The sequence below is a fragment of the Sinocyclocheilus rhinocerous genome, unplaced genomic scaffold, assembly GCF_001515625.1.
Source record: "Sinocyclocheilus rhinocerous isolate Xijiao unplaced genomic scaffold, SAMN03320098_v1.1 scaffold2416, whole genome shotgun sequence".
NCBI lineage: Eukaryota > Metazoa > Chordata > Actinopteri > Cypriniformes > Cyprinidae > Sinocyclocheilus > Sinocyclocheilus rhinocerous.
Genome location: NW_015623175.1, coordinates 246,836 through 271,906, shown reverse-complemented (window position 1 = coordinate 271,906; position 25,071 = coordinate 246,836). Strand labels below are relative to the sequence as shown.

The window sequence follows — 25,071 nt, the reverse complement described above, 5'->3', positions numbered from 1 at the left end:
TTTCTCTGTCTATCTTTTTTTTTTTTAGGTTTGTGCTAATGAAAGACACACTGAGAGGCATTGCATTTATGGTGTTTCCAGTAATCTGAGGGTTTAATAAATGACCCTGCACTGGAGGATCATGTGGCTTTCTGTTTACATACTGACGCATCCTCTGGTCCCCTATAAGCTGTCCTAAAAAGCACAGGTTTTCAAATTATTTGAAGCCAAGGCCCCCAAGATATGATAATACCCTTGCGAGAGACTTCCAAAAATATAAAGGTATAAATTTAAAAAGGTGTAAATATATATATATATATACATACACATACACATACACAGTATATTTATAATTATTTTATAAATTAATTATAAATTCATTGTAGAATATAATTAAGATAATTAAGAAAGCTGTATAAACATTTTGAATAAATACAAATTTAAATAAAAAAAGATTATTTCTGAATGATTAAACTAGGGCTGTCTCAACAAAAAAAATTATAAAATTTTTATTATTTTGTATAATTTGTATCATGTGGAAAATAATTGTTACACAAAATGCATTATATAATTATATAATAAATATCTATAATAGTAATATAAAATTAGCTAAATGTGTTAAAAACTATAAAAAAACACATTTAATTAATTTATATAAGAAGTTAACACGTAACAGTCCTAAAAAAGCATTTAGTAAAATGCATTAGTGTTTCTTTCTCTCAAATTGTACGTGGACCCCAAGAATCCTTTGTTAGAATTTTTTGTGTGAGAATGCTTGAGTAGACGGCTTCTACAGATCAGTGATTTACGAACTGCCATGACCAGTCAGTCACCTGGAGCAGTAAATTAAACTGTCAAGCTTGTTAGAATCCAGTCACACTCGTCTCTCTCACCCAACTCGGACGAGATGTGGGGAGGTTAGTTTGGCTTAGCGCTAACAGCCTCTGAAAGCCTCGCTGTCAGAAGAGAAGTCTAATCCTGAGGTAATCCCGACCCTTCCTAAAAGAGGAACATGGACTACACCTGCAAATTACGCATATTACAGGCCCGGCCTGTCAAACAGGCTGTCAAGTCCCTCCGCCGTGGTGATAGGAGAGGTTCTGCCACACTATGATTAATCCCACCGCCATGATTAATCTGAACGGCTCAAAGGTGTGACAGCAGTCTTCACGAGAAAGCTGACCTGAGTGGGGGTAGATAGGTGAATGTGTCCAACCTGTCAAAGTACATCAAGTGTACTTCCTCTGTCATCCGTAACAACACAAGCTCAGATTCATGACACATAGAGCAGTTTTGTCACCTACATTTATTGTGTCACAGCACCAGCTTGTGGTTGGAGCACTTAATAAAATAAAATATGTTAATTCTTTATTTAAGAAAGGAAGGAGTGAGAGAGAAAAAAGGAGGCATCAGCTGGAAGCTCCTCAGGGATATGCACTGTGATTGACTGATGAAAGTGTCACTTCACTGTTGAGCATGTGTTCCACTTAGAGAGAACAAGGAACACACACACACACACACACACACACACACTACAGCAGATGCATTATATCAGGTGCTGCTAAAACAACCATCAACTGCAGTTCTAACACATGTAGGGAAGCGAGAAGCCATTCAACTCATCTAATATACATCACAGAGTCTGTAATAAGAGATCCATTCTCTGCTAATACTGCATATGACATCCGTGTGATCGCTACAGGAGCTCTGTGACACTTCAACTCTGGTACAGCATGACTACTCCGCTTCAAGCTTTAATTGAACTTGGCCATTTATCACAGGAGCTTTGTCTTTTCTGCCTAGACAATATAATGAGAGAGAGGGTGAGAGACAGAAAGAGAGAGAGAGACATTAAAATGAGCAAAATAAAGGATCGATACCAGACCACAAAGGGCACAGGGATCAATGTGAGCTGAGAGTAGTGTGACACCCGACACGAACACTAATACAGAAGAAACACAGACTCTCACACAGAGGGGAAAAAGAAGAAGAAAAAAACAAGCACCAGAATTTGCAAATGAATACAAGTAATGTGCTTATTCTTTGTGTGTAACTTGGCTCATAATAAAAGTGTTACAATACAATTGCAGAAAAAAGGCTAATTATTTAAACTTCAAGTTAAAAGAACAGTTAAATAAAATATAATTCCTGCAATTATGTTGTTGTAATGATATTCAGAACAAAAGCACAACAGCGAGTGTGATTTCACTTTTATGCAACAGCTCAGTTAACAAGAAATGTATTTTGAGAAACGTACATTTTATATACAATATTGTGTTACTTTATCTAATTTTCCGATAATAATGTATAGTAAAATTTGTTCCAACAAAAAGAATCAACTTTTGCATGAAACCGAGCAACACACAGTTTTTTCACTTCTAAATGAATCAGTGTATTTCACCAAACCATTAAGTCAATGACTTTCTGATAACATACCAAGAGTAGACTAAAATAGCTGTGTGAATGATTCATTTTTTAAAATGTCAAAAGTACTTTCCATTTATTTAGATTAAAAATTTTTTTAGTGAACAAAATTGCTCTCTTATTTCCTCCCTGCATCCGAACATCTGCTGATGGAGGAGCGTTTTACTTGACTGTGGAATCAGACACCACTCTAATAATTCTATCTAGAATAAAAGGCAGAGCATGCGGCTAGGTGAGCTCATGAATATACACGAGTATATTTACATTCAAAGGTGCAGAGCTAGATTTGACACCCAAGCTGTAAAACCCACACTACTCCAGCTGATGGCGTGATGGTGGGCTGCTGTCTTTTATCCTGGCTGCCATAGTTAGCACTGGTGGAGCCTTATATCAACTCATAGCATATTAATATTTGCCTCACTGCCTAATACATACTAATGAGTTAGTTCTAAAGTTCTCAAATGTGTTCTTAAGAACATCTGAATTTTTTTTCTTAAAGGGGTCCTATTATGCTCTTTTACAAAGTCTTGATTTTGTTTTGGGGGTGTACTAGAACAGGCTCTCATACTAGGTTGTTCGAAAAACACATTATCTTTCACATATTTTACATTATTACAACACCTCTCTCCCCAGTCTGGCATGAACGGCTCGAATAGTTCCTGTATCAAATGAAGGCTTGCCTTCTGAAATACGAAATGTGCTGTGATTGGTTAGCTGGGCAAGTGTGTGTTGTGATTGGCTCCACTCGGCGCCTGGTCGTGAAATGTCATGCCCCTACCATAGCCGTCTGCGAGCTACAGTGTAAATATTGCGTCAATATCAAATCAATTTGAGCGCGATTTAAACCCGGAGGATTGTAACCACTCTAAGTTCGTCTGCCTTGGGAAAGCTAGCATGTCTCCGACATAGTGATAACACTCATTGCCTTCTCTAGTGCAGCTCAACCAGGTCTCATCCCATTCGTCGATATTTGTGATATCACAAATCCCGGGAAAATTTGCGTTGTAGTCCAAACGAGTCGTTCGTTGTAGTTTTTGAAAAGTGATTTCTGTTAAATAAAATATCTCCTTTTGAAGTGGACTTTGAACTTTGTAACTTTGCAGATCTTTTTTATGCTCAAACAGCAACATTACAGACTAACTAAAGTTGAAAAAGTGAAAAAGTATAATAGGACCCCTTTAAGAAAAAAATGACAGTCAATATCTGACTCACACTTCAAGGATTGTCTTTTTGCGCCTCCTGCAGATAACCCTAATAATCATAATAAGCACGCATACTATTTTCATCACAACCAGCTTGACTGCTGCTCGGCTGCAGCTGCAGCAGATCTGTTTCGTTCATTTTTGTGCTGTGTTTTTGCGCTCTCTTCCGAGTGAAAGCTTCCGGTATGTGTGTCCTGTGTATGGGTCCATTCATATGCGCTGAATTCTGCCAAAAAGTATGACGTATTTATAGGCTAAAATAAAAAAACGAGCTCCATATCTGACTCGTTTTTGTAGAGTGGTTAATACATTTTGTTAAAATTTGTGTTCCATAATCTAAGGTGTTAAAAATAAACCATTAAACAAATATGTAAAATACTATCTTTGCTCTTGTTTTTGTTGATGTTGTTTCCTTATTTGGAGAATGTGAAAACATATTAATGCTTACAAATTATATGCTACAAATAATGTTAGATGTAATTCATTATTATTAATTACAACAACAACAACAACAAAAAAACGGTACGATTAATTAATTATTTTGTAATCAATCTTTTGATTTTTGAAGAATTTTTTGAAAAAAATTGTGAGGATTTTCTCTCACGGCGGGATTGAATATCGTTCCCATAACGGAGAAATGTCTCAGTGATGTCTCGTGAAAGCTCGAGAGGGAACGTCTCCGGTTACAATCGTAACCTCGGTTCCCTGAGAGCGGGAACGAGACATCACGGAGGTCGCCGTGTTCGCTGCTCGACCAGCTAAGCATCAGCATCAGATTCTGACGTAATTGTCACGTGCACCGCCTTTTATACTGCCTCTCGAGCGCGTCAGTATTTAACGTCTCCGGTTACTATCGTAACCTCGGTTCCCTGAGAGCGGGAACGAGACATCACGGAGGTCGCCGTGTTCGCTGCTCGACCAGCTAAGCATCAGCATCAGATTCTGACGTAATTGTCACGTGCACCGCCTTTTATACTGCCTCTCGAGCGCGTCAGTATTTGCATGCGATTTGCATACTTCGCGACAATTGGCCAGTCATTTGGACTGGAGTGAGCCAATAGGACTTCAGGAAAGGTTGGAAGGGAAGGAGTTCTTCAAAAAAAATTTGAATTTTTTTTTGAATTTTCTTTTTTTGAAGAAGAAATTTTCTTTTTCTATTGGTCTCTGGAATTGCCAGTCTGCTGTAAACAAAACAGATTTTATTACTTCTATTACAAGTCATTCAAGACTAAACCTCATGGCCAAACACCCCCACAGCATGATGCTGCCACCACCATGCTTCACTGTTGGGACTGTATTGGACAGGTGATGAGCAGTGCCTGGTTTTCTCCACACATACCGCTTAGAATTAAGGCCAAAAAGTTCTATCTTGGTCTCATCAGACCAGATAATCTTATTTCTCACCATCTTGGAGTCCTTCAGGTGTTTTTTAGCAAACTCCATGCGGGTTTTCATGTGTCTTGCACTGAGGAGAGGCTTCCGTCGGGCCACTCTGCCATAAAGCCCTGACTGGTGGAGGGCTGCAGTGATGGTTGACTTTCTACAACTTTCTCCCATCTCCCGACTGCATCTCTGGAGCTCAGCCACAGTGATCTTTGGGTTCTTCTTTACCTCTCTCACCAAGGCTCTTCTCCCCCGATAGCTCAGTTTGGCCGGACGGCCAGCTCTAGGAAGGGTTCTGGTCGTCTCAAACGTCTTCCATTTAAGGATTATGGTGGCCACTGTGCTCTTAGGAACCTTAAGTGCAGCAGAATTTTTTTTTGTAACCTTGGCCAGATCTGTGCCTTGCCACAATTCTGTCTCTGAGCTCTTCAGGCAGTTCCTTTGACCTCATGATTCTCATTTGCTCTGACATGCACTGTGAGCTGTAAGGTCTTATATAGACAGGTGTGTGGCTTTCCTAATCAAGTCCAATCAGTATAATCAAACACAGCTGGATTCAAATGAAGGTGTAGAACCATCTCATGGATGATCAGAAGAAATGGACAGCATCTGAGTTAAATATATGAGTGTCACAGCTCATCTGAATCTGAAGGGTCTGAATACTTAGGACCATGTTATATTTCAGTTTTTCTTTTTTAATAAATCTGCAAAGATGTCAACAATTCTGTGTTTTTCTGTCAATATGGGGTGCTGTGTGTACATTAATGAGGAAAAAAAATTAACTTAAATGATTTTAGCAAATGGCTGCAATATAACAAAGAGTGAAAAATTTAAGGGGGTCTGAATACTTTCCGTACCCACTGTATATATATATATATATATATACACACACACACACACCTTGCTACGTGTACTGCGTTAGGCTAACTGAGACTTGTCATTTGCACTTATATATTGTTGCTCTTTTGTTAGTTTTGACTGCTTTTATTGTCCTCATTTGTAAGTCGCTTTGGATAAAAGCGTCTGCTAAATGACTAAATGTAAATGTAAATGTAATCTACAGATCTAGTCAATACTACAGCCCTAGTCAATACACTCTACAGGATTCTTTGTCTGTCTGTTGATTCCCTGTAAAGTTTTCTTACAAAAAAATAATTCTTATATAAGCCAAAGAAGGAAAAAAATTCTCAAATGAACATAAACTACACACATAGTCATGTTCCACACACTACTGTGATTTTCATCACCTCATCAGACAAGAGGATCAAATCTGGACACTCCACCTCTAGCCAATTAAAGAGGGTGATCACACTACAGGGCAGCGTGCAGGGGCACTCAACCTGCTGCCCTTTCACCACTCCATTAATAATGCAAGATTTTGAGTCGAACAAACAAACAGTCATAAATGCGCATGTGCAAACACACACACACACACAGACTTGCAAAGTGTCATTGCAGCATGGTGTGTTTTGGAAAGAGAGATGGACTGGACACTAGGGCGTGCATCTTGACCTCCTGTTCCACTCAAGAGTCTTAATCAAATCTCAAATGGGCTTGGCATTTCCAACTGCACAGTCTAACTGGAGCCAGCACACGACACTGTGCATGTACATTTGAAAACAAATTGACATAAGCATGAGCATCATGAAGTCTGTCTCCACAGATCACTCCAAAAGACAAATTTTTAGACTACAGGGACCAAATTCACAAAAATATTCTTTGGAGAAAATAAAGAAAATTATAGAAAATAAAAGACAAGAATAAATAAATAAATAAACAAACAGTTAAATAAATAATTAATAATATTTAAATAAATAGTCATAAATAATGTAAATATTGTAAACAATGTGGCTAAGTGCAATTCAAATTGCTGAATTAAAAAAGATTGGCCTTGTTTAATACAACAAATTCAGCGCTGTTGAATATAAACAAATGCTTTCATCTATTAATCTTTTTTTCTTCTTCTCTAAGAGGCCTTTCTGGCTTTCTTTCCTGCAGTCCATAGTATTTCCATCCAATAAGCCCTGCAAGTATGCTATATTGTGTGTATTATACATATTTAGTATGATAAAGCTATAATGACTAATATTTGAAATAAACCAATACATTAATAAATCACTTACTGTGTACCTTAAAGCATAAGGTTTAAAGTCGTAACTTAAACTCTAACTTAGCTATTTAGCTTAGTTATTTTTGAATTTCATATTTTTAAGGAACATATATATATAAAAAGTATTTCCTTAAATAGCCCCAGGAGTAAATAAAGTGCTAGTGGAGACGCTCTGGTCTCGCAGTACCTTTGAAAGCTGCTTGCTGGCGTTGAGTTGCTGGAGAAGGGAGTCTAACTGCACTTGAGTTTGCACTTGTCTGTGGCTCTGCTCTGCTGCGAGCTGCTGTGCTGCTTGTTTTTCTGCCTGTAGAGCTGTGACTTGCTGCTGGAGGGACAGAAGACGCTGTTGCAAAACAGCATGGGACTTTGAAATTCTTTTCTCCCTGATCTTTTGCTGGGAGGCACCTGAGGGTGGTGAAGAGGACACAATGCTACCGTCAGTCTCTTCCAATCTGACAGTGGATACCTAAGGTTGTAACAACACTTTAATTATGCCTTACAGTACAAAACCAGCTAGTATAATAACAATATTATATCCACAGTATTACAGCCACTGCTTTAATTTGAAAATTGTTATTGTGACTGCTGTGACTATAATATTATTTCAGTGAATATTATTTTACAAAATAATGTATTTATGTCTATAATTTATTAAACGCTATTTTAATTTCTTAAATTCTTCTTATGCAGAATTGCATTCTGGTTAAACCCTCGAGTCTTCATTTTCACAAAAAAACTGAAGGAAGATTTTGCTTCAGCAAAATGTTAATCTGAAGTTATGTCTTCAATAACAAAACAATAAACAATACAATATAGAGGACCGCATTTTGTAATTGTGCAGTTTTCCCATGCCCCACATACTACAAAACATCATGGCATGTGCTTGTGTTCCTTTAAAAAAGTTAATTAATTTAATTAGAAATAAAAATTTCCTTGTTTTGCGCTTTCAGTTAGCTTTACACTACCATGCAAATGTTTGGGGTGGGTAAGTTTTCCAGTGTCTCTTATGTTCACCAAGTCTGCATTTATTTAATAAAAAATACAGTAAAAACAGTGATATTGTGAAATTATTACAATTTTAAAACTACTTTTCAAATGTTTTCTATTTGAATACATTTTAAAATGTATTCCTGTAATTGCAAAGCTAAATGTTTTAGAAATGAGTCTCATATTCACTGCAATTATTTGATTAAAAATGCAATTGTACAAATTGAAATAACTGTTTTCTGTTTAAATATATTTTTATTTTTTAGCAGACATTACTCCAGTCTTCAGGGTCACATCTATCTATCCAGTAACAATGCAAAATTGTATAATTTATAGGCATTCAAGAAGAGGATTAGAAGTTTGCAACTAAAATGTACCAACACAGTGAATGAGCCTCATAAATTGTCTGTAATTTCGTGACAATAAAATTATTTCTATTTTACTGTCTTATAGATAACTACTGTACATAAACAGTTTTATTTGTTTGATTTGAAACAATGTGATGCTTTAATGTGTTTGAGCCATCCAGTGCCAATTTCTGACACAACTGAATGAATTTGGGGGCTAGACTGAACCAACACATAGGAGTGGGGCAGAAGAGGAAGTAGGAATGTTTGGGCAAGCTTTTTATTTATTTTTTGTAAACAATCAACATCTTAACAATTGCAAATTACATATTTTGCTTGAAGAATGAAATTGAAGAGAAATTTCTATATTTACAGTAGGTTGAGTTTTCTATTTGTTTTTTTTTTAAAGAATTTATAGGATAAGGACCGTACAAGCAATCAAGAGCGAACAATCACTCATTATGCAAGCACCTGAGCACAGTTGCGTCAACTAGGTTACCTTGGAATTGGATGTTTCTGGTTTGAGATTCCTCTCCAGGCCTGTCTGTGGGGCAGATCAGCATGTACCTGCAGCCCTGCAAGCAGGCAAGAGGTGGAAACACACAACACATGACACAAAAAGCTGGGGCAACAGTTTAACATAACGTAACGTGGCGGCTCACGGCAGAGTGACACAGAGGAAGCGTTTGTAGTCACATCAAAGAGGCTTTGGCTTTTCCCCTCGTTTGTATCGAACACTATTTAAAAAGGTTTTGATCAGTCTCTCTCTCCCTCTCTGTGGGTTTGATCACGGATTTATTCAGAAGCTCTTTAGTGTGACACGGGCGGCGCAGTGCTCTGCTCCACTGTCACGCCGATGTGAGCTAGCACGGTTGACGAGTACACAGAGGCATTCAGGCAGGATCTAAGAGAGGGCTGACAGCTGTAGAGCTGAGAGGAAGCGAAAAGAGGAAAAGATATGGAGCTTCCATGTTCCCTGAGGGGATGGGGGAGAGCCAGTGGAGCCCTGAGAGTCTGTCGAGAAGAGATCGCACTTTACAGGAACAGACACCTCTGATACACATCTCCCAATCGACACAGCTGCTTAAAGTCAAGAATAAAATGTTTTTTTTTTTAACTCTTCGCTTCGCAAATGAAAAGAGGCAATTTCAAGGTGAAGAGCGTAATTTTTTAAACTATAAATAAGCTATTTGTAGATTGATTCTGTTCAAAAGTGTTACAACTTAGGCTCTGAGGATACAGTAACATTGCCTCAACCAATTACATGAGCTTAGGCCCGATCTTTGAGTAGATGTCATATAAAAACGTCATACTAAAGCTTTCTGTTTGAATCACTTTCAGAGTGTTTTTTTTTCTTTCCAGCTGATGAACAATAAACACATTAACAGTAAATCGGAATTCACCCCGACTGTAAAAAGCTTGAGCATTTAAAGCCAAAGACAAATTGCTCACAGTTTATATTGCTTGCTAGTCAAGGTGGGGGTGGTTTTATTATACTGTACCACATTTAATATGGCACCTACCACACTAAAAAAAATGTAAATTACATATGTTCAAAATTATATGCATACATGTATACAGTATATGTATGTGTTTTAGAAATGTTTCTAATTACTTGTCTCTCATGGTCATTTGTAAAATAATTATTTCCATTTCTTTTCCTTGTATCTCTTCACAGACCCTGTATTAACACAGCAGCTTGTAAACAAAAAAACAAAAACAAACAAACAAAAGAATACCTATGTGCACTTTAAGGAGCTGTGTAAAGCCAGCCAATCAGATTAGATCCTGCCAGATCGAGAACCTGATTAGACGGAAACTTGGTCTGTATCTAAAAATTGCATACTTAAGAGTATTTTTTAAAATTGTTTTATATAGTTAGGAAATGTGTCGTATGAATATAATCCATTTGTCATGTTGTCATTGTCATGTAACTTACCAGAATCAGTTGCATTGATTTACTGCCATTTACAAATCCTCTCCCATGGCCTCATGGGATAGTAAAGTGACCATTGGATGCGCACTTAAGAATCTTGCCGGAAACATTAGGTCGCCCCTTGAATAATGTTTTTTGCCTACTATATAGTAGGGAAATATGCAATTTCAGATACAGCCTAGTTTGAAGGATGCAGTCTGTTTGGATGACCAGTGGCAGACTGAGAACATTTCAGTTATACTTTATTTCAAGGTGTCCTTGTTACAGTGTAATTGTGCAAATAAGAAGCAAATAATATTCATTAATAACATGTACTTACTACAGGATTAGAGCTGGAGTTTGGTTTAGGGTTAGCTGCTTGTAATTATGCATAACTTACTGTTATTACTATAGAAAGTACATGTAACACATAACAAGGACACTAAAATAAAGTCTTTTTGAAACCTTGTGTCATTATTTTTGGTTAGGTGTGCAGAAATCACCTTTAAAATGTCTTTCTTATGAATCTGTTGACTATCTTGTTGAAAACAAAATATAATGATTTGTAGGCAAATGACAGTTATTTAATTTGAGCAAAAAAATCTTAAACAGAAAAGAAGAGAATATTGCAAGGTCCTACAAATAATATAAACATTTTGTGTAACAAACCTTAGTTTTCCTTGAAACTCGTCGAGCTTGAACAGAATATCGACTTCCCAGGCTGTCAGAGAACTCTTCACTGTCACTGCAGAGATAAAGTTGACTTATTTACCAAGATAAAGAGATATATTGGGGACTACTATATGCCATTCCATAGCATTCACATGAGAGTGGTTAATTAGCAGAAAAGCAGACAACCCAGAAACTTAAACACCCATGTGTGGTGTGTAACTCAAACTGCTGAGGCACAGTTGGGACACTCTAAACGCTCCGGCATCTCATACAAGAGCCTCTTGGAGACAGATTTGGAAAGCTTCCAGCATGCCGTTCTGTTAGTAGTGGTGCATTTGGGTGAAATAAATCTGAACTGGTATCATTAGAAATCATCATACCATCCATCATGCCATAAACTCTGATGCAGGAGGTGACATAAAACTTTCATGAAATAATTACTGAAGATTTCTGAGGATGTTAAACAGCTTGTAGACATCTCGTAGAGAGCCGAACAGAGTCATTCAAAATTGATCCTGTTAAATTAGATAAAATATAGGAAGAGGAGGAGAGAAGGGAGATGCTGGGACCATAGCTGAATACGAGTGTCACAGGAGGAAAACTCAATTGATTGGCCAGAGTTTGCCTAGGACTCCTCCTCTATCAGTGATGAATATGCAAAGGAATCACAAATTAAATTAACCTGCCAAACTGTCAATTTCGGGGCTCATGGCGTTGGGAAAATGGCATTGGGCAGAAAGTGAGGTGCTGCGGGCGGGTTCAGGTGCTTCCTGGCGCCGGTTCAACTCGGCTGCTCAGAGGTGGCTAATTCTACATGCAAATTTCCGTCAATAAGCTCCTAGCAAGACATCCCAGGATAATTCAAAGGATCTGATTTTTTCCTCTTTCTGCCCCCCTCTTGCTCTTTTTTTCTCTTTTGAATACCAACTAGACAGAATCAATCCCAGCGATTCAATCACCCGTTTGCTTGTGTTTTTGCATATGCGTGCTGTCCCTACAGTCAGAAAAATAATGAGAGTGTGAGAGATGGAAAGCGAGAAAGAGACAGGGATAGTGAAAGGTGGGGGAAGTACCTGTCTGTGCTCATGTCCTCCCAATCGTCCTTGGCGGGACTGTCCATCCTGTTCAGCGTCGAGCGCATGCGTGTTCTGCTGGAGGTGTCAACCCAGGGTGCTTTGGACCTGATCTTGTTGTTTGCCAGAGTGGTGGCTTTCGCCCTGCATTTAGCTGCGGACCGATGGAAATCTCTCTCGGCTCGAAGGACTCCTAGTTCCTGGCGGATCTTAAGCAGTCTGCGCCTGGCCTGGGCGGCAGCTTTCATGGCCACTTTCGCCTGTCTCTCAAAGCTCTGCATCTGGGCCAGCAGTCGGTCCTGTTCTTCTCTGGCCTGGGCCTCTTCCGCCTCCTTGCTTTCCTGCAGAAGCTGAACTCTGGCCTGCAAAACACTCCGCTCTCCAGCCAGAGCTCCGTTCGCTTCCTGTAGCGCCCGGTTGTTTTCTCGCAACCGCACGATCTCGCTCTCCAGAGAGACCATTTGACTTTGTAACTGCTCGATCTGTGGGAGTACGCAGAGGCACGTGCACAGCAAATTATCACCTCATCTTTTCGAGACGTTTGTAGTTTAAACTCTCATTTGGCCTTTATGGAGAGGGTCCTTTCTGGGGCAGGCAAGCAGGCACTCAGTGATTCCCCCCAAATTTGTTACTCATGGCTAAACATAAAAGAGGGCCATTTAGGCAGCTTGTCAAATCCTGGTGGAGGGTGTGAAAGAGAGGAGGGGATGCCTGCTGGGTGTATACCCCCAGGCAAATCGCTGCCTTTTATTTAGCACTCTCACAGCCGTACTGCCGCAGCACACCACCTTTCAAACAACATTAGGCCCCTTTACGGCTGGCTGACAACGACTCACCCCCTCCCACAACTCCATCAAAAATTATTTCATTTATAATGCGTTTGCAGGAGCACATAAACAGCAGTCTGCCCCTGTGGGTTATTAAGTTTAACATGGTGCTTGTCATTCGGTAATAAAGGCGATGACAGCCCCCATTACACGACCATATGGCAGCTGCTGGCACCGCTCACAATGCCATCATCTGCTCCAAATTATTCTACAAACCATTTCATTCCTCTGCTCAGAATGTTCCCTCAGTCCTCACCAGCCCCTCCAGCAAGAACCAATCTAAATGTTGCTTTAGGGGAAGTCAAGTGCTTCTGAATAGAGTGTGAGCTTGATTTGCTCAGGCTAAATACTAATGACAAATGATTTGCTTGTGTTAAATGAGTGAAGTGCCCGCTGTCAAACACCAGCAGAGTTAGCGAATGCAAACAGAGCAGTTTGAATTTAGTTTTATTCAAATTAGTCTTAAGGGTGTTTTGTTGTGCTGTTGAGGGCTTAAATGAGCGATCCATTTTACAGGAAGACAGGTGGCTTTTACCGCTGTTTTAATTTACTACATTACTTTTTTTTTTTTCTGAGCACACCTATTGTTATAAACTGTTATTTTGCATGACCTCTATCCAGTTTTAGACAAATGAGCTCTGCATGTGACCTACTTGCATTCGTTTTGAATAGTTATGTACTGAAATAAAATTCTTGCCCAAAATCAAAACCAAAATGTTAAATTAGACTTTAAAATCTCTAAACATTTCTAAATATTACTTTTTTTTTTATTGCACTTGTTCCTCCTTCAGGTGGCATTACTACATTACCAACAACATTCAACAATATCTACAGATGTATAAATTTACTTTTGGCCAATATACACATATTTTTATATGGAGAGATTTTTGTTGCATCACAAATATTCATCTTTTTATGTCACAAACACAACTTTGCCTGCCATTCATTTGTGAATCGCATTCTGTACATTTTTAGATCGCTGCACGCATTTGTGGATTGCTTCCTGTGCATTTGTGAATGGCTTTTTGTGCATATGTGGATTGCTGCACACTTCTGTGGATTTTGAAACATTTCTAGTGACTAGATGGGCTGACAAATCCACAAACGCATAGACTCCACCCACAGTCTACTCAAGCCAATCAGATAGCAGCCACACTTCACTGACCAGTCATAGCACATTCTCGCTATAACCAATCACGTTTTGCTTTACAATCATGGCGGGAACAGATTAATTTACTCTCACCTCTGAAAGGAACTGCATTCTATGGACACTTTGTTCAAATTGAACCGAAGTGCTGTTTGTGTCATTAATAAATCCTATTTGGCTTCTTTACATCTTCATCAGGATCAGCGAATGAGAATAAACTCAGGATTATACACGCATGATGATCTTTCACAGATCCCGAGCATGATCAGTAACACCCTTGCGACGTATCCAAAGCAACCAGAACCCATTATAATGAGTGATACTGTCTACGATGAAGGACAACACGATGAAGGACAAATATTCGCACATTCACTTTGATGTGTCCAGTTGCAGTTACAGCTGTTTTAGCGCAGCGACAGCGAACAGGGTTGACACAGCGTAAGACATGACACAATGACACACATATATCAAATATGGGCCCAAATGTCCACATAGGTACCAGCCTCAGCACTTTTTTTTATTGCACTTGTTCCTCCTTCAGATGTCATTACTACATTACCAACAACTTTCAACAATATTTTAAAATACTGCACAACACTACCGATGTATAAATTCAGATAACTGCCACACTTCGCTGACCAGTCGTATCTTCGCTATAACCAATCACATTTTGATTTACAATCAGGACAGGAACAGATTTATTTACTCGCACATATAATGACACATATAACATCAAATATGGACCCAGATGACAACATGGGTACCAGCCTCAGCATCACTGCAGTGTGTACTGGGTATTTGTGAGTGGACAATGTATATAAAAAGAAAAAAGAAAAAAAAAGAGCCTTGCATTTACTTTGGATACTGTAATGTAACTTTTACTATTAAAACTAGTAAGTATGATTCATATGAAATATTGTTTGTGTGATCAAGTGTTTTAACCAATGAATATCTCTTGTCTTACATTTAGCCTATATGCATTTATATTCGATGCCTTTAAACACATTTAAAAAGAACCCATGTATATTTTTTCTCTCCAAACATTTTGTAATACTTTTAATGAATGTTTAAAAATGTCATTTATAATGCTTTATACAGTAGATCGCTAGATACACTTTTTGGTCCATCTTGAATAACATGACGCTTCTATGAAAGCGTCTACAGTATATCCAGTATGTAAAGTGCTGTTCTCTGGCTTTTTCAAATGCACGTAAAATGAAATACTGTGGCTTGGCGATACACGGTCTAATGGTCTAACAAAATCCAATTTTAAACATCTTTTACTGTACCAATTTTTATGGCCCTTATTTTTCCTATTTGAGCCAGAAATATATATTGTAAAGAAATGTTTCGGTAAAGCATTGGTTATAGTGAGAACATGCTACGATTGGTCAGCGAGTGGCTGTTATCTGATTGGCTTGTGTAGACAGTGGGTGGAGTCCACGTCTTTGTGGATTTGTCAGCATGCGCTTGCTTCCGCTTCATGTAAACAACGCATGCGCATGAGGGTGAGTCATTAATGACAGAATTTTTATTTTTTGGGTGATCTAACCCTTTAATGTTAATCCATACATTTTTAGCACTTTCAACTGTTTACATGTACACTACTGGTCAAAAGTTTGGGATCAGAACGATTTTTAATGTTTTTTACAGGAGTTTCTTATGCTCATCAAGGCTGCATTTATTTGATCAAAAATACAGGAATATTTGGCAGCACAACTGTTGATAATTCTAATAATAAATCAGCATATTAGAATGATTTCTTAAGGATCATGTGACACTTTATACTGGAGTAATGGCTGATGAAAATTCAGCTTTGCATCACAGAAATAAATTATTAATTTTATATATTTTTATAATATTTTAAAGGATATTAAAATAGAAACCAGTATTTTATATTGTAATAACATTTTGCAAGATTACTGTTTTTTTTCTGTATTTTGATTAAATAAATGCAGCCTTGATGAGCATGAGAGACTTCTTTAAAAAACATTACAAGTCTTACTGATCCCAAACTTTTGACTGGTAGTGTATACTAGTTAATATAAACAAACATTGATTAACAACGAACATAGATAACCTAGATTAATAAATGCTAAAAGAAAAAGTTAATTAATTTGCCTACATGCATAGCTATAATTGAGTGGGTTTTTACATAGTCGAGCAACAGTATTCACCTGTCTATATGACAATGTATATTTTGAACATATGAAAGATTAATTGGACATTACACATCCCATCTGTCTTTCGGAATAAAAATTATTACTTTAGTTTAAATTAGTTGACATTACTGTTAAAAAGTTTAAATTAGTGTTCATGATACTTGTGTATTAAATAACGTTATCAACCTGATTTTTTTTGTAAAGTGTTACCATTTACTTTTTATGCATTTAATGTCTGGTAATAGTCTGTGGCTCTGAGCATGATGTAAGGAACTGTGACCTTACATTATTATTCTTCACAAAATGTAGCTATTCATATAAAGGCTGAACAGTCAACGACTGGTACCTTTTTAAAAGTCTGTTCCACTCTTCTGGCGGTTGTCTTGATGGGGGTGCTGCTCCTCCTGACCTCGTCCTCCGGCACTTCCCGAAACAGAAGCTCTGCTAAAGGAATAAAAACCCATACTGTCACCTGACAGCCACTTTCCCTATTCAAATCAATTATCATTAATGACACATAATTTCTTGTCTTTTTAAAGGTCTATTCAACCGATTGAGCTCATAAAGAGGCCTTTAATGAACAGACTAAGAAAAGGGACTTGTAACCACAAATCAAAACCTTCTGACCTGAAGCAATCTTGCAGGTTATTGTAGAGTAATACAAATTAATTTTAAGGGTAACTGTCAATGTATGATGGAGTTTGTGTTTTTGACTTCATGGCAGGAACTTTGTTACTATGCTTGTTTAAAGAGGGGAAAATAAACACATTTGGAGAGCAGAACTTTCTGCTGCCTTGGGTTAATACAAGTTTCATGGTGAATGTGGATGCTCATTTGTCGAATGAACATGTTCTGAAATATTTACAATTTTTTTTTTCTGAGCTGACCTTTGGACAGTAAGAAGCAAGGCTGAAATTCTAGTGAGTCGCAGACCTGTCTTTCTCTGTAGCCTCATGCACACACCACACACTTGCAAAAAAAAAAAGAGCAAAAAAAACAACACAACTATTCACATGTGCATGCACACACACACATGCTCTTATTTGAGCATGATCACACCACAGAAAACTTTAAGGAACCATTACCTGTTCATACTGTGCTGCTAACATCGGAAATAACATGTAAAAAAATATATAATTTAATCAAATATATATTTTTTATTATTATTATAATTATTTTGAATAGTGTAACTTTCTATGGTCAAGCTGTGTTCCATCTCATGGCACTTCTGCACTCTGAGAACTAAAGCTCAACATAAGTCTTCGGCTTCACAGTGACTCACTATTTTCACTGCAAAATTTTGCGGTGTGCAGAAATACAAAAATAAAAACAATCAATCAAGTTTTAAACACTGAATGTTCTCTTTTAAACAATGATTTTACAGGACTTTTCTAGTTGTCTGTGATTTACTGGATTTTTAAAAGTATTTTACCATTATACCTGATATACTTGTATTTTAGAGCTTGGCGTAACTAGAGAAAAATAATATTCATTATTAAAATGCCCATGGTGTTATAAGATTTTATTAATTTACAAGTATTTTTTTTACAGACTCAAAAATCGCACTTTTAAAATGAAGGCCACGATATACTTCAAGCAAAACAAAGAACTGGTGTGACATTTTGAACAAAATCAGGTCAAAATGAAGTTCGTTTGGAATTTGTTCTGGAAATTAAAATTTCGCTGCGGCTGGTAAACACTAGAGATGCGCTGATCGACCACCCAGGGACCGGAACCAGACGGTCAGTCTGCCGATTCTGAGCCGGTCTGTTTTGACGTCACAATTACGGCGACTGATAATGTATTTATATCGTGCCAGATGAAGCTCGCGCAGCCTGAGTGAGTGCGAGAGAGACTCGTTCAGAAATCAAAACAAATGAGCGCAACAGCACACACAGAAAGTTATAGATGCATACTGCGGTAGTAAAAAAAAAAATTAAAGAAATTTATAATATATGATTTAGGTTTGCAACATTGCACGACCAAAATATTTCAACACGATTGCAATGTGATTTTATGCAATAGTAGTTAAATAAACAAGAAGTAAAAATTAAGTGACTTTCATTTTAGACACACTATTGACTGTTTTTGCTCAATTTCGCTGATGAAAATAGTTCCAATCAAAGCCACAGCAGAACTGTTTTGTGTCTCCGAGCAACACAGCAGTGTTTCGTTACTGAATGAATCCTTGTTTTGACCGAATCAAGTGAGTCAATGATTCAGTAACCCATTCAAAGACAGTTGTCACTTGCCTCGATTCTGAATGAATCAGCCATTTGAACGAATCTGTTGGATGAAGGACTAAAGGATGCACTCATTCAAACAGTCATTTGCCGCAACCTACTGGTTTGGTTTCATATTTAAAACTATCATTGCATTTCTCCCAACATTTCTTATTTGTGTTAAAAAAATATTAAAAACATTAATCTTATAAAATTCTTTATGCATTTGAAATTTCTTGCAGTGGAAAGATGGAGTTTTTTTATACTGATTTCATTTGAATGATAACAGCTCTACAGTTTCTTATTATTTTAACTGAATTAATTGAAATAATGTAAGAATTTGATGTGAAAGAGGACATTTAATAAGGTTAGTGAAAAACTACAATTTAAGAAACATTGGAAAATGACATCTGCTCAATAAAGCACTAGATAAATAAACGTGACGTGACTTGACTGGAGTGCTAAACTGCAGATCTGGTTTAAACATATCCACATCTCTCTCATCAGATGCTTTCTTAACTGCTGTTTTCTCACCACTGTGATTTTTGTTGTGTGTTTGTTATTAAGAGAAAAGCGTGCAGCACATATTTACATATTCACCCAAACAGCTCTCTCAGCAGCATGGGTGGTGTCGGGATGTTCGCAAACACTATACCACTTAAATGATATTTCCAACTTCTTTTTACCCCTAAACGAAGAACGGAAAAGAACCTTGCCATGAGTATATCGGATAGGCCTTTAGGCTACCTCATATATCTGGGTTCATCAAGAAAAATTCTAAACATATTGATTTGAAAATAATAACAACAGACAGCAAGACGTAGAAAATTGGGTAACACTTTAATATAGGGACCAATTCTCACTATTAACTAGTTGCTTATTAGCATGCCTATTATTAACATATTGGCTGTTTATTAGTACTTATAAAGCACATATTCTGCATAACCATATTCTACATCCCTTATCCTACCCAATACCTAAACTTAACAACTACCTTACTAATTACTAATAAGCAGCAAATTAGGAATTTATTGAGGCAGACGTAGTTAATGGTTTGTTAATAGCGAGAATTGGACCTTAAAATAAAGTGTGATTGAAAATTACTATACTTGACCATCATTAGGACATGGAGTCCACACTTGAAGATTTGAGCATAAGATTTCTGCAGAATTCTAATTCATTATTCACAAAGTTGCACATCCCCCAACCCTTGAATATTTGTTTATTAAATATTTTGGGTAATCTAACAACACATTAAGCATCCAAGTGTCATACTCTCAGTTCTCCAGACTAAAAAAATTACTAGGATGCCATTGGCTAATAAAAAGAAACATTTAACAGCCAAATGACTTTTTATTATAAATTATACTTGTCATATTACAGAATCCTTTGATATAGTCATCCATGATCACATTCTGTCCCAACCTAATGCATGAAGATCCATAGAGAGATGCATTGAATGTTACATTTTCACTTCGTCATTGCTAGAAGATGAGCTTATATTTGGAAGAGTTGCAGAAAGGCTGTATGGTACTGTACATAGTGTCGTACTAGTCCATAGAAAGGAATACGTGTTTCATAAATTACTTCAAAGCATTCTTATCTTTAAACTAAACGTTGCTGCTGTGGGCTCTGCTAATATATCTTCCAGTTTGGGGAGAAAATAAAAATGTTCATGTCTAAGCATATTTCACAAAATGTTTTTTTTAGAATAATATTCATTAATTTATTACAACAAAACCCATGGTTCATGATGAAGGAGTCAGCAATATGGAATAGCCATGTTAGAAAACACTGTTGTGGTAATAAAATTGGTCATTAAAGTAACTAACACTTCCCCACAACTAGACTTGTGCCGGTATTCGGTAATGCGATATATAAGGAAAATGTTATTAAACCTGTTATACTGTATTATGACAGCACTTTTTAAAACTAAATTTCAATATCGTGATAATACCATATACCGTGATAAAAGCATTAGCAATTAATCGCAACATGAAAATTTGACCGGCATATCCCTACCCACAACACTGATTTAGGTAGGAATGTTACCAACTTTCTGCCAACTTTTAGAAATGTCCCTACCAAGATTTGGCCAATTTTCCCCAAAGAAGGGTGTCTATACACTAGAGATCGCTCTGATGGAGCGTTTGACGGATAGGAATGTACAAGCTCCTTTCTGAGGGCGTGCAAAGAGCCATGTGAATTTGAAATCAATTGGGAATATAGCAAATTGGATTTCCGAAAGCACATCTGGACCCACCTCTCTCAAATTCTCAAGGGTTAATGGTCATGTCATAATTTTATTTCGTGATTTCACTGGGACAGAAAGCGGATGAAAGATGAAAGTGTGTGTCTGTGGCAGCTGCGTGTGGGGAAATGCTCCATACTGAATACTGCTGCCCTGTGTCACCTATGACCCGATTTTGCCACTGACCGAGGGAAGGATAATATTTAATATAACAAATCTTAACGTTGGTAAAAGGAGGATTTAGAGTGAAATAATCTCAGATATCAGGAACATGAAAGGTTAACAACAGTGTTGTTATTGTTAACTAAAACTACTAAAAATAGTTTTTGTTATTTGAAAAAAAAATGGCTGAAATAAAATATAATTATTAGATGAAAATCAAACTCAAAATATTTAAAATGGAAATTCGAAATACTTTTGTGGCAACTTTAAAAATAAGTTTAAAGTGATAGTTGACACAAAAATGAAAATTCTGCCATTATTTACTCTCCCTCATGTCTCATGCTGTTCCAAACCTGTAAGACTTTTATTTCTTATGCAGAACACAAAATAAACTATTTTATAGAATGTTGGTAACCAGAGGGAAGAAAAACAAAACAAAAACATTTACTAAAAATATCTTCTTTTTATGATCCACAGAAGAAAGTCAGGGTTGTAACAATATTAGGGTGAGTCCTACACTATTATTAAAGCTGAAATAAAATCTAAATAGACATCCAAAACTAATAAAAATGACAAAAGCATAACAACATTTCCAAGATTTAAATAAAAATGAAAACTAAAAATGTAAAAATAAAGGATATTAATAAATACTAATAAATTAATAAATACTATAACAGTATACTAATAAAATAACATTAGTCAACATATTTAATATGATGGGTCAGAGAAATATGCATACAGGATATGAGTCTTGAAATTACATTAAGGAATAATGTTATTTTGCCTATATCATCAGACTTGTTTCCACAAAAAAAGTAGTTACTGCTTTAATCATAGATTGAATTTTAAAAATTATAATCTTAAAGGTGTCTCCTGACCAAAGTTCAACCAGAGCACACAGGTGTTTGAATTTTTTCACATTTGCTACCATTTAGTCCCAGAGTGGATACTGGAGTTTCAAATTTAAATTCATTCCATAGATTGAACAATTTGTGCAGAATAAGGGCCTGGGACTTAGTATTAATAAACCACTTAATTTACTTGGCATTGGTATTAGATGAACTGGAAAGGATCAGTTGCATTCTCCCAAAAGAAAGGATTCAGAATGTTTATAACAGTTTACACAATGGAACAGCTTACTCATCAATTACATTTCATTACATTAAGTAGTGCAAATGATGCCTTTGAAGTGTGTGTTGGATAGGACAGTGTGTGATACCTTGCGTTTCCTCCTGCTGATGCTCTTGTAGGTCCTGCACTGCAACTCTGTCAAGGGCTGCGTTTAGTTCCTCCTCCAGATTAGCTCTAAACATATCCAACAGCATCCAAATTAGATGGCAGAATTACTACAGTGCCACGTAAAGGTATTCAGATGGACTATATCAATACAACAAGAAAACAACATTTATTTCAATATCAATACCACTTCTGAAATCGTACATACACCTGAGGTATGTATTGATTTAAAGAATAAGCTATTGATGTGTACGGTCCATTCACTTTCAAACTAAAGCATAATGGAGTTTAATCAGGAAACTCACAAGCCACCTTACAACCGCAATGAGCATGCATGATTGGATTGATCTTGATCAAAAGACAAATTGTGATCGGATGGCTGAAACTACTTTTAAAAGATGATCGGAGTGAATTTAGATGCATTTTCATTACCTGCATTCAGGTCTGAACTTAATATGTGATGAGGTTACATGGCAAATCATGTGTTTCACTTTGATAGGCTGGTTAAAGCTAGTTTGTGAGTCCTAAAAAAGTAATAAAAACAGCAGACAATGTGCTTTTGCAATTTTCTCACCCAAGTGTATTAACAATATCTAAATATACTGTAGTGTATATCAAATTATTTCATTGGATTACACTTGGAAGAGAGTGCTATGATTTTTTGTTAACTTTTCTTTACTACTGATGCCTATCAACATAGGGTTAGTATAGAAGCGTTAGTCAGAAAACAAAAGAAACACCAGAAATATTTTACAAGTATCCATTAATGTTTTAAAATTTTTGTGAAAACAGCAGCAGTTTCAGTTAATACAAACTCATGTTATATGCAATTTGCTTGGGCTCTATCCAATCATGCTGGAGACGAGATGCATGAAGCTGTAAACTATCCAAATACAAAATGCATGTTAATGCCAGGTGTAAAGGAGACCATGATGTCACTATGTTACTTGACAACTATGCCTGTTGTTTCTGTGCATGAATTTACCCATTCTGTTAATTTTTATTCTAGGCTGTGAATACAATACGTTTCTGTCAAAGCGTGTTAAGCTACTGCTTTTGAAACTTCCTCTTTTACCTTTAAAAAGCTTCAACTCTGACACCATCCAAATCTCTCCCCAACTGAGATGGAGATATAAAAAGAAACCCCGCTAATTAAATAGCTCTTAATTCACCAAGAAATCAAAGTGCTAAGTGACAAGAAACATAAAACCCCTGGCTGGGGTGTGAGGATTTCTTTTCACCTAGACTGAGAAGGGATTGGGGTGGGGTGCAGGGGGATCTGAACAGACAAGTAGCGAATCTAAACCCAATTAAGAACCACCAATTAGCTATATGCGTTCTGGAGACTAATTAAAAGGGGCAAAGTTATTATTAGGACCCAAAAGAAGCCTGCTGAGGATTGGGGTAGGCCCCAGCGAGACATCTGCACCTGAAACACGCACCTAGTTCTCCTCCCATTTGTTCTAGAGCAGCGGTAGAAGAACCTCTGCTGAATTGCAGTGGCTTAGCTCATCATAGTGTAACTACTAGCAATATGGGTAACTATGGGTAATACTCCAGTTGTACCACAACAAGGGACTTATGTTTTTTTCCCCCCCAAAGAAAAGATCCACTAACAAATTCAGACAGAAATGAACATCAACTCCCTTTTCTAATCACCACATTTCACCTATTTTGACATATAACCTGTGCTTCTAAAATCAACTCCTTGTCGTATAGTTGTGCTAGAGTGCAGCATATATTAGCAGCAGTGCAAGGTGGTTTATTAGCATTCCAGCTGTGGAGATCAGCTGTGGGTCTCTCATGACCCCACCAGTCACTCTATCAAAACAGAGCTACTACAGCTTCTCTTTTCATGTCAACAGCATAGATTTGTTTTTTAGTGCTTTTTGTGAGATAGTGTGTGAACCTCTGCTCTATCAATCCCCTCTGCTTTCCAGTCCCAGCTTGTCTTTGAGCAAGTACATCATTTGAATAACAGATGTTTATTAGTATAGGACGGTCAGCAGGCCCCTCTCTAGAGCTTCCATTCTTGTTGGATACATTTCGGTATAAATGAAAAACTAAAGTTGAGACGGAAAGAGAAGAATAAGTAAAAAAATAAAAAATAAAAATAAAAAACACTGATTGGATGTTCTTTGAATAGAGTACAAGGAAGTAATGATGATACATAGTGAAGGTCCATCAAGTGATTTTTTTATTGATATAGTCACAAGCCTCTGAGAAATAACTAACAACTTATTCCCACACAATCATTTTACAATTATGGCAACTACAACCATTTAAACGAGGCCAATGAGAACAGGAAAACAACAACAACAACTGCAAAATCCAAACAAGGTTTAAACAGCTCTTATATTCCATGAAACTAAATACATGGAGCAGCTGGTTGGTAGCCATTATTTGCACTACAGAAAAGACATCATGGTACTGTGCAACATAGCTTGACAGATACTAAGATCAAAACTAATATTGCATCCAGGATCAGAAATATAACTTGGACATATTTTTGAATAATTTAATTGTAGAAATTTGAAGCACAATATTCGGTCCCACTTTATATTAAGTGGCCCTAATACCTGTGTACTTAGTAACTAGATGTGTACATAGTATGTAACCACAGTGTAAGTACACATTGGTACATAGTATCACGTCAGTGTCTGCGCTTGCTTGGCCATTTGTTGCGGAGAAAATAAGGAAAGTGTGTCCAGCTGAATTAATTTAGTATTTTGTTAGACGGGTATAAAAAAGCTTAGTTTACCACGACAGCGGTCGCGGCAGCCGTCGCGTGAAGGCCTCCTCTTGTGAAGACCGAAGAGTGTAAAGACTATCGTCTCTACCGTGTGACTCCACCGGGCAGTTACACCGGCAAAGGATAGATAAGTATCACTTTTTATTTCTCCTCTTTCCTATTACTTGTTTCGCTTCTGTTTCAGTTTTTATAACCATTTCTTACTATGTGTAAGTAAGTT

At 37.0% G+C, this 25,071-nt stretch overlaps 1 protein-coding gene across 1 annotated transcript in view; it reads right to left on the bottom strand.

Annotated features, from left to right (window-relative positions):
* Positions 1-25,071, bottom strand: part of cntln (centlein, centrosomal protein) — a 103,901-nt gene that overhangs the window by 18,049 nt on the left and 60,781 nt on the right. The window contains exons 13-18 of the mRNA XM_016548944.1: positions 22,083-22,168; positions 16,575-16,672; positions 12,093-12,574; positions 11,017-11,092; positions 8,932-9,007; positions 7,286-7,503 (exon numbers count right to left, since the gene is read on the bottom strand). Coding sequence (XP_016404430.1) covers positions 7,286-7,503; positions 8,932-9,007; positions 11,017-11,092; positions 12,093-12,574; positions 16,575-16,672; positions 22,083-22,168 — 1,036 coding nt within the window. The remainder of the gene's footprint in view (positions 1-7,285; positions 7,504-8,931; positions 9,008-11,016; positions 11,093-12,092; positions 12,575-16,574; positions 16,673-22,082; positions 22,169-25,071) is intronic.